This window comes from Pelodiscus sinensis, chromosome 18 (assembly GCF_049634645.1).
Source record: "Pelodiscus sinensis isolate JC-2024 chromosome 18, ASM4963464v1, whole genome shotgun sequence".
Classification (NCBI taxonomy): domain Eukaryota; kingdom Metazoa; phylum Chordata; order Testudines; family Trionychidae; genus Pelodiscus; species Pelodiscus sinensis.
The window spans coordinates 1,965,782-1,975,890 of record NC_134728.1 but is presented as its reverse complement, the minus strand read 5'-3'; the positions used below and the strand labels follow the sequence as shown (position 1 = coordinate 1,975,890).

General features: G+C 63.6%; 1 protein-coding gene across 1 annotated transcript; it reads right to left on the bottom strand.

Moving 5' to 3' along the window:
- Positions 1 to 218: 218 nt before the first annotated feature.
- SOX12 (SRY-box transcription factor 12) lies at positions 219 to 6,906 on the bottom strand. Its single transcript, XM_075900880.1, has one exon. The coding sequence runs from the start codon at positions 6,404 to 6,406 to the stop codon at positions 5,417 to 5,419; it is 990 nt and encodes a 329-aa protein (XP_075756995.1). The 5' UTR covers positions 6,407 to 6,906; the 3' UTR covers positions 219 to 5,416.
- Positions 6,907 to 10,109: the final 3,203 nt, after the last annotated feature.

Here is a 10,109-nt window from a genome sequence, read left to right as displayed (position 1 = left end):
TTGCACAGGGTGGGCCATGGGCCAAAAAGTTCGAGAACCACTGAGCTGGCCAGATCAGAGAGAGGAGCAGGCTATTCCAACCCAGGGCTTCTTGTGCGCAGAGAGGGAGGGTCTGACACCGCTCCGACAGCAGTGTAAATCGGGAGTCACTCCGCTGTGATCAGTGGTGCAACACTCGTGTCAGCCTGCGAGTGCAGGAGTTACATCGGAGACAGAGGCCGACCAAGAATACACTTTATTCCATAGTCACAACAATCAGTATAACCATTAGCCGAGCGTTCACATCACCGGTCCGGGACATTTCACACACACTGTTCGGCTGTACCAAGTGCTGTTCCTTCCCCTCATCTAAAAGCCTATTTCTCCAAGACAACAGATACAGGAAGCTCGTCACTAACACAACATTACAAAAGAAAACCCAGAGCGCTTGTAGCACCATTTGCAGGCTGGCGGTGTCTCTCCGCCGACCCCTGCAGACAACTGGAAAGCGTTGGGAGAGGTTTGGGAGAAGGGATGGGGGGGTCCACATCCCCAGAGCCCTGCTGGCCACAATCCGTGGAGTTTGTTCCTGAGACAAGTTTTTCTTTATCTACATCAATGACTCGAATGGGTCACACACACGCGCGCGCGCATGGCAGAAAATTACAGGCAGCAGGGACGGGGCGGGCGGGGGGGGGGACAGTCACAGCAGAAACTAGCCAAGCGGTAGAATGAGAGAGAAGTCAAAACGGGAGGAGGGGGAGGTCTCTAAAGCACTAAAACCACATGTCACAGCAGCTCACAAACTCTTTTCTCCTCGGACAAAGGGAAACAAGAAACGCCTAGCGCAAGGGGCGGGGAACCTTTTTGGTTCGGGGGCCGCTGACCCACAGAAAAATCAGTCGGGGGCTGCACACCATGGTGGGGGGAGGGGAGCCCTGAGCCTTGGGGGCCGGATGGAGGCAAGCCGGGGACCCCCAGGCCTTAGGCTCCCCACCCCTGGCCGAGAGGAAGGGGGAGCAGAGAGGAAGCAAAGGCTCTTTGTGCTTAGAGACTGACGAGGAGCCTTCCCCTCTCCCCGCGGCCCTGCTCACACCGGCCAGGCCCGGCTCTGCGGCTCTCCTCAGGCCTGCCCGGGGCCTAGTCCTGAGGGGGGCGTAGCCTGACGCTTTGCAAACGAAGGGGAAGCAAAGCCTGCTTTTCCCCGGGGGGTCTCAGGCCAGGCCGGGGAGTGCCCAGTCCCGTGTGCCTGAGGCGGAGGGACCCGCTCTGTCAGATACGGAGGCAGGGTTGGACGGAGCCCGGTTTGGCCCGCAGCCGAGGGGGCTCTGTGATTTGCACCAGACTGGAGTTTCCTCTACCTGAGACCACCCCCCCCCCAGAGTAGCGGGAGGGGCCTGTAGTTCCGAAGGGCACATGCGCAGGGACCCAGCAGCGCAGAGCTGCAGGGGTGGGGGAGGAGGAAAAGCAGCTGGCCGATGAAACCCCCCGCTCCCTCCGAGCGTGAGGGGCGATGGCGCAGCCCCCAGGCCCCTTCCGTTCTCCTCGCCCCTTCCTCAGAGGCCTGCTGAGCGGCCGGGCTGGCGGAGAGCGGCAGATGCTCTTGGAGAGGCAGGTCACGGCTCACACACGCTCCCAGCCAGGCCACCCCAGCCCATGCACCCTAGGATAGCACCTTTGGGGGCTCTGGTTCTGCCCCCTAGTTGGGGCTGATCTGCTCCAAGGCTGGCTGGAATGTCTTGGACAGGTGCAGCCTCTCAGCCCCCGCACACCTGGCTGTTCTGTGCTCCCCGAGCTCTGAGCATGGACCATTTCCCTGGGGGCTACCAGAAAGCGTGAGCTCCCTGCTCAGGCTGTGGGTCTGCTGGCTGCACCTTGCCTGCTGAGCTGTGCCCTCCTGCTGGTCCTCCTGGTCCTGCAAATACCGACCCCCCCCCCCCGCCCCATGAAACCAGCGCCACTCCGAACACACCCCATCTAGCCTCGTTTATCCCAGGGCATGCTGCTGCTCTCCAGGCATTGTCGGGATCTGCCAATCAAGTCCGGGCAGCGGGGGTCCCATGTGGCCCTCCGGGTAGGAGGGCCCATCGTGAAAGTCACTGCATGCACCAGCTGGCGGGACATTCCAAACACCCAGCCTCTTTCAGTGGGGCTCTGCGGGGATACGGGGCCCTGGAAAAGCTGGCTGGATGGAGGCCTCGGAGGGCAGCGCAGCACCACCCGGCTCGGGTCCCAGGGGATGTCAGGGTCCGAGAGAGAGCAGGGTGGTGCTGGCAGCCAGGACAGGTGGCAGCAGAGCCTGACTATCAGGCACGCTCCTGACCAGTCAACGCTCCCTTGGAAAGTCGCCTGGGAAGTGTCTGATCCCTGCGCGCAAAGAGACCGATGCCCCGGGGCCTGACACACCCAGAATCTGCATCCCCTGCTCCAGAGCTAGCAGCCCGCCCTCCTGGCTCGCAGGAACAGCAGGAGCCTCCCCAGGGAGCCCCGTGCCCGCAGCCCCCGCCAGGAGCACCGGCTGGGTGCAGGGGACGTGGCTTTCTCACGCGGCTGGCTGGCTGGCCTCGCCGTGGGAGGGCTGGCCAGTGCAGCGAGGCTGTGGAGGCTGGTGGCATCTGGAAGCAGGCTGGCAGAACCAGCCCCTTAAAGGTCCAATGGAAGCCCATTTAAAACACTGGGTAAGGACCGGCCCAGCATAGGCCCCTGCGGGCAGCAGGGCACGCCCAGGGGCTGCCGCTCTTGGGCAGAGCTGAATCAGCACAGGACAAGGGGCAAATTCCAAGCCGGCGCTTGGATCCTAAAGGCTCTGGGCAGCCTAGAAAGCACCGGAGGAGACGGCCCTCCTTCAGGCAGCATGTGTGCAGGGCGAGTCAGCGGCTGGATTCCTGAGGATCAGAAGGGATGGGAAGGACTGTCTCCAGGCTGCTTAAAAGGACTGTCTCCTCTGTGTGAGGCTGAAACCCTCTGAGATCCGTGGACCTGCCAGGTGTCCTGCTGGGCACGGAAGGGGGTGGGGCTTTTCATTACAATGAGCCTGGGGGGGGGGGAAGCTGCGAGGGGGGCGGGGAAGAGCTCTGCATTAGGACCTCGGTCCCCGCCTTGCGCCACTGCAGGTGAACGGGCTGCCTGAAGCAGGGGATTCGAGAGCATCTGGAACGTGTGTGGCTTTCCCCGGGCGGCTTGGCTTGCGGAGGTCTGTTCCGAGCCGCTCTGCATTGTCCCGGCTCGCCCGCCTGGCTGGAGGAGAGGGGAAGGGAACATGCCTTCTGCTCGGTCCGGACCCCCTGCTTTGTGCATCATTTGCATTATGGTCTCAGTGCTCTTTGAACCTAATTTATAAACTGGAATCCATAGACACACACACACACAGACAAATCTATCCTATTTCCCCAGCATACCCCGGGAGCTCAGCTGGGGGAGAAGGGGGTGGGAATGTCCTTGGGAAAGGGCTTCCTGAACACGCCCACTTGTCCCCGTTCAAAGTCTAACACCTGGGCCACTGAAAACCAAAGCTGCGGAGCTCACGGCCGGGCTCGGACGCCCAGAGCCGTCTCCGGGAGGCCCTGCACTGGCCTGATGGTCAGGGGCACCCAGCAGAGGTCCGAGGTGCTCGGTGTCTCTGACGATCATGCCGGCGTGAAGCCCCCGGACGGTCGGAGCCCGCTGGCTCCTGGGGCCTGACCGGGTCCTAGTGAGAGTCTGAGTGGATCCCGCCCCCCTCCTGGCTGGGGGCAGGGGGGAATTCTCACCTAGAGTCACGGGGCCACCGTGGAGCCCGGAACAGGGGAGGCAGCGCCACTGAGAAGCGAGGGGGCAAATCCGGCCCTGACTTCTGCAGCAGCTTTCAGGGTGCTCCCTTTCCTGCAGGGGCCTGCCTCCCGGGGGGCAGACGCGGCGTCACGCCAGAGTTCCCAGGCTGGGGGGGCGTCTTCAGGGCTAAGCCCCGTCCCAAGCTGCCAACCCGTTGCCATGGCGGCCGTATGTTTCCAGGCAGCAGCGGGAGGAGGCGGTTTTGCTGCAGGAAGGAGACATGAGCAAGACAAGGAAACACCCAGCCACAGAGCCCTTCATCTAGGACACTCCCTGCCCGGAAGCTTCAGGGCATTCATCTGCAGGGAATCCTGCCCCACGGCCCAGCTCCACACAGGGATGCGGGCTCTGGGAACAGCCCCATGCAGCGGGCAGGGCAAATTTATTCTTCCTTCCATGACAGACCCAGATCAACCAGGCATCTGGCTTTGTTGCGGCTGCTCCCTTTTGGGTGGTCGCTAAAGGCAGATTTCCCTGTGGCTTCCTTCCCCAGCAAGCCCTGGATCTGCACCCTCTGCCCGCAAAGCTGCCTCCCCCGGGCACGCCCTCGGAATGGGGCCCGGGCGAGACCGGCACGGCTGGCCAAGACCAGGCAGGGCTGGCGTGGGCGAATCGCCAGCCACGCCAGAGCTCCAGGCTGGGCCGCTCCGGGCTAGAACCAGGGTGCCACGCTGAAGGCAGCAACATGTGCCCCTTTCCCCTCTGCCTTGGGCTCCCTTCCCTAGGAACGGGCTCCCCACACGGACGGTGCCGTTGCCGGCACCAGCGTCTGGAGAGAGGGACAGCAGCCTCTCGGATCCACGTGCAAATCACGTGCGTGCAACTTCGCTCTTTCCCAAAGTGAGGTGCGGGGAGCGCGTGCGCGCTGTTGCAACCGGGCAGGGACGGCGGCTTGTCCCCCCCCCCCCCCGAGTCCCTGGGTGTCGGAAGGGTGGGACGGCACGAGTCGGGCACGCTCCCTGACATCCCTCCGCGCCCAGGGACGGACGGACCCGGTGGGGCTCTCTTCCCAAGGGCTGTCGGAAGGAAGAGCAGGAAAAACGAAGGCCGGTTTGGAAATGCACTGAAATCAACGCAGAGGGAAGTGGCGCTACCCGGGCAGGCAAAGGAGCGGGAGGGAGGCGGGAACCGTGCCTGAAAATTCACCAGGAGCGAGGAGGCGGCCTCTGCTAGCAAGAGAGGGCAGGAGGAAAAAATATGGGGTAGAAGCGAGATGGAGTGGGGGAGGGTCTCTCGGCAGTGGAGGAAGGGATGGCGGCAGAGCTGAGCAGCAGCTGGAAGCAGGGGTGGGGGAAGGGGAGACGGGAGAAGAGGTTCACAATGAAAACCTGATTAGACAGTCACATTTCATGGCAAGATAAAGGCCCCCCCATCCCCCCCCAGGCTGGGGGAGCGCCAGGCGAGGACCCAGCCCAGCCCCCGCGCTGCAGTCCCGGGGCGCCCATGCGAGCGCCGGGAGAGGTGGGTGTGTGCAGCGGGGGAGGGGTGGGCAGGGGAGCGTCTGCCTTTGAATGCGTTCAAGGCAAAATACCTGATTCCTGCATGTAAACAGCTGGTTTTGTGTTTTCCTTCCTGTGGTTTTGATACGACCTGATTGTGGAAAAGAGTCACCTGCCGGGCGCGGGACTCAGTACGTAAAGACCAAGTCCGAGATGCTGGACATCAGCCAGTCCCCGGCAATCATCTCCCTCACCTCGGGGGTGCAGTAGTCCGGGAACTCAAAGTGAGAGGCCACCCCCAGGGGGAAGAGGTCAAGGTCTTTGTCGAAGACGGACCAGTCCAGGGCTCCGCAGGCCGGGCTCGGCTGGCCTTTCCCCGGCAGGACACCCAAGAACTCTTCCTCCAGCTCTTCGTCAGAGGAGGGCGGAGGGGAGGCGGTGGACATCGGGGAGGGGGACCCGCTCTCTGGGGAGCTCACCTGCTCCGGGAAGGGCTCGGCGGGGGTCTCGGGGTCCTTCGCCTGGCGGGGCTCAGCGGAGTCGCCCCTCTTGCTCCTTTTCTCCCCAGCCGCCCGCCCGGCGGGCACCAGGTGCCAGAACTCCTTGCCGGCTGCCTTGGGGCGGTCCTCGAAGGGCGTGTCCGACAGCCGCCCCTCCAGGAGGTCCTCTTCCATCTTGAGCGTGGCCTCTCCCACCGGGCAGCCGGAGTCTGCCTTGGCAGACTGCCTTCTGCTGGAGGGCACCCGGCTGAGGACGGAGGGTTTTATCTTCACGGGCAGTCTCGGCCGGGCCTTGCTGGCCCCTAGTTTGCCCTTTTTCCTGGGCCGGTACTTGTAGTCGGGGTAGTCGGCCATGTGCTTGAGCCGCAGGCGCTCCGCCTCCTTGACGAAGGGGATCTTCTCCGAGTCCTGCAGCAGCTGCCACCTCCTGCCCAGGCGCTTGGAGATCTCGGCATTGTGCATGTCCGGCCACTGGTCCATGATCTTCCGCCTCTCGTGCTGCGACCACACCATGAAGGCGTTCATGGGCCGCTTGATGTGTCCGCTGGGCGTCTTGCACCAGGCAGGCTCGCCCTTGGCGCCGGCATCCTTCAGGAGCAGCGAGTCTTTGGCGGCCAGCTGGGGACACACCTCCCTCTTGGACTCGGCGCGGCTCCTCATGCTCCTCTGCTGGACCATGCTGCGGCGGCGGCGGACGGCTGGCTCCCGGGCGCTAAAAGCCAGGCTGGGCTCCGTGCATTGTCCGCACGACGGGGCGGAAGGAGCCGTCTGCCTTGCTGCGGGCTGGGGAGGGTCTTCGGCCCGTCCGCCCCCTTCTGCGCGCCCCGCAGCCCGCGAGGCGACGCGTGGAAGCGGCGTGGCACCTCCTCTGCCCGGCCTCCCGGAGACGGGGCGCGCCGCCGGCCGGGCTGGGGGCCGTGCACACGGCAGGCTCGCTCCGGAGCCGGGGGGCTGTCCGAGGTCCCGCCCTGCAGCACGCGAGCCCCCCGGGGCAGGGGCTGGGCGCACGAGGAATCGGTCCCCGCAGCGCCCGCCTCGCTCGCCAGCTGGAGCCGCTGTCTGCGCGCCCGCCCCCTCGCTCCCTCTCTCCCCCTCCGGTGCCTTCTCCTCCGGCTCCGCCGAGCTGTCAGCTCCCCCAGACTCTCCGCCCCTCGCGTGCCGTCTGGGGGCTGCACCAGCCGCCGCCGCTCGTGTAAACACCCAGGTGCGGATTCTGTCAATGGGAGGCCCCGCCCCGGCCGGCGCGTCATTGGTTGCAGGGCAGGCAGGCCGGATTTGCATCCCCCAATAGGCGTGCGGCGAGGAAGGGGTTGCTAGAGAGAATGTCAAACTTTCTCCTGCCCCCCTCCCATCACTTACCTGGGAGCTGCACCAGCGCTGGGCTGGCCTGGGGGGGGCACCAAGCCCCAAACTCAGGGGGCCCCTGGCGAGCCAGGCCCAAGCCTCTGCTTGTACAGCGCTGTGCGCCGGGACCCTCGGGGGGAGGGGAACGGTGAAGGATGAGGCCAAGAGACTCTCCCTCGGCGTCGCTGCCCTCCTCGGAATGACCCCAACGTGGCGCCGCTCTTTGCAGAGATCGGAAGCCGGCCCAGTGCCTGCCCCAAAGAGCCTGCCTGCTGCCCCAGACAGGGACGGGGCAAGGCAGGACGGCTATCCCGAGCCACACCACTGCCCGTCAGGGTCTGCTGAAGCCCTTCGGGGGCCTGGGCCAGGAGCCGAGGGCCCAGAAGAGGAGGGCGGGGTGCGAGGTGAAGACGGGGCCTGGAGCATGCCTGGGAGAACGGCGTCGGGCTGCGCTCCCGTTCCGGTCCATGCCGGAGGCCGCTCTCGGCACAGTCAAAGCAGCAGGCACTCGCGCCTGGCGCGTGGTCAGAAGGCTCTGCGAGCGCTGACGCTGTTAGAGTCCTGGGAGAGCCCACGAGGTCGGACTGGGTCTACAGGGTGATGTCGCTGCAGCCAGCGAGTGACACCCGCGACACGTGTGGCCTGTTGTCGTTTTACAGATGGGGAAACTGAGGCACAGCAGGGCAGTGACTGGCTCGGGGTTGCACTGTGAGTCTCTGGCAGAGCAAGGGCTGGAATCCAGAATGCCTGACTCTTGATCCAGTGCTGTCACCAGGAGCAGCTGGTGCCCGTGGGGGGGGGGGTGCAGGGAGGGGCACCCCATTTGGCAATTAATATTTTGGCAGGGGCATAGGGGGGCAGTGGAGCTCCTGCATGCTACCACGAGTCACCTACGACCCCCCTACACATGATGCTCTTGCTTCTAGCTCCCCATGCATTTTCCTTCCCTGCTCCAAGGAGTCACCCCTTGCTCTTGGTCTGATCCTTTCTGGAGGAGCTGTGCTGCTCGGTCTCTGGCCGGGTGTCACGATGGCACTGCAAAGCACCGCCAGTCCCGCGCAGGAAGCGAGCGGCAGAGGTGGTAACGCGCCCCCTTTAACTGCATCCGCAGAACCCAGCTGTCTCCCGGGCCTGAGCCTCCGCGGCAGGCGTGTGATGTACAAAGAGGCCGACGCCACGGAGTCAGGATCCCTGCATGCTCCAGGAAGGGCAGTGTTGCTGTGCTGGTCTTGCATTGATAGTAGCGGTGCTCTGACCAGGCTGCAAGCCTCCTGCAGCTCCGGCTGCCCTTCTTCACCCAGGCCGGAGGCAGGCCCAGCGGGCAGCTGTGGGGTGCTACTTGCGGGCGCGGGGCGATGGATACAGGCTCAGAGGAGCCCCGACAATGTCTTGGTTTTAGGGATCTTGTTGCGAAATGATGCTCAGTCCATGTTGGGGCTTTAGGCCGCTGGAGTTTCAGGGGCCGAAAATGGGCGTAACCCGCATCGCCAGCCCCAGCTGTTCCAAAATCACGAGTCAGGCCCCAAGGCCAGGAGACTGCTCAGCCAATCTGGGACTTTGCAGTGGGTAGCCGCGGGTGGGCCTGAGTGGGCCATGGCCCACTCACTTTGCATCCAGGCCCACTCACCCATGCAGCCGCCAGCCCTCCAGCCCGGGTTGCCCACCTGCCCAAAGTCTGGCTACACCACTGGCGCTTCGGCCTCGCCTACGAGTTTCGGAGTCTTCAGGGTTAGTGTGGGCAGCCACAAAGAGTAGAAACTGACTCCTGGAAAGGAATGTCAGCCGAGCGTCTCAGGCAATCCCCCGACTCCAGGGGCTAGGACTGTCCCGAGACATGCGATAAAATCACTAGTGTTGGGCTCCCACTGTGACCCTCTGGCAGCCCAGCGATGGAGCAGCGGTGGGCCCCATGCCGCCCATCGGGGCTCTGCGCGTGGCCCGCGAGATATTTCGTTTATCGGTGCTTACCCGCAAGGTCCCCTGATTCCGTTTTTTTCCTGACTAGTGTTCCTAGAGTGACAGGCAGGTAAAGCCAGGGAAGGGGGGCTGGTAGCACACAGCACAACTGGGCGGGCTGCGTTCTTCCTCTGCAGCCAACCCCAGCGCTGCGACAGTTTAGGCAGGCCATCCCACGCATCCGAGGGACGCCAGCCCGGAGAGCAACGCTGCCCTGTCCCGGGAGACCGTCTTGGTTATGGCCTCTGAGATGAAGGAGTCCTCTCTTGCGGCCCACTCGCTAGCCTGGCTTGCCCAGCTCTGCCACAGTGCGGGAATACAGGGGGTCCACACATGGGGTCAGCAGGAATGCCTGAAAATCACACGTGCAACCGGCCGGCCACCTACGTGCGCCATGTAGCACCGCAGCTTCCATGAAATCACACGTGCAACCGGCCAGCCACCTACGTGCGCCATGTAGCACCGCAGCTTCCATGAAATCACACGTGCAACCGGCCAGCCACCTACGTGCGCCATGTAGCACCGCAGCTTCCATGAAATCACACGTGCAACCGGCCAGCCACCTACGTGCGCCATGTAGCACCGCAGCTTCCATGAAATCACACGTGCAACCGGCCAGCCACCTACGTGCGCCATGTAGCACCGCAGCTTCCATGAAATCACACGTGCAACCGGCCAGCCACCTACGTGCGCCATGTAGCACCGCAGCTTCCATGAAATCACACGTGCAACCGGCCAGCCACCTACGTGCGCCATGTAGCACCGCAGCTTCCATGAAATCACACGTGCAACCGGCCAGCCACCTACATGCGCCGGGTAGCACCGCAGTTTCCTTGCAGTTGGGCCACAGACAAGTTTAGCCCATTGCACTTGGCACAAAAATATTGCCTTTGTAGCCAGGGCGTCTCATTTACATATGTAAATTGAGTAATGCTGCTTGCCCTATGAGTACTTTACTACTGCTTATCTGCAGCCCAGTAGACAGCAGCCTGGAACTCGCAGTCCATGCAGAATGTGGCAGCCTGTTTGGCCAATGGGGTGAGCATGTAGGACTAGATCCCACCTGCTTTTCACCGTATGC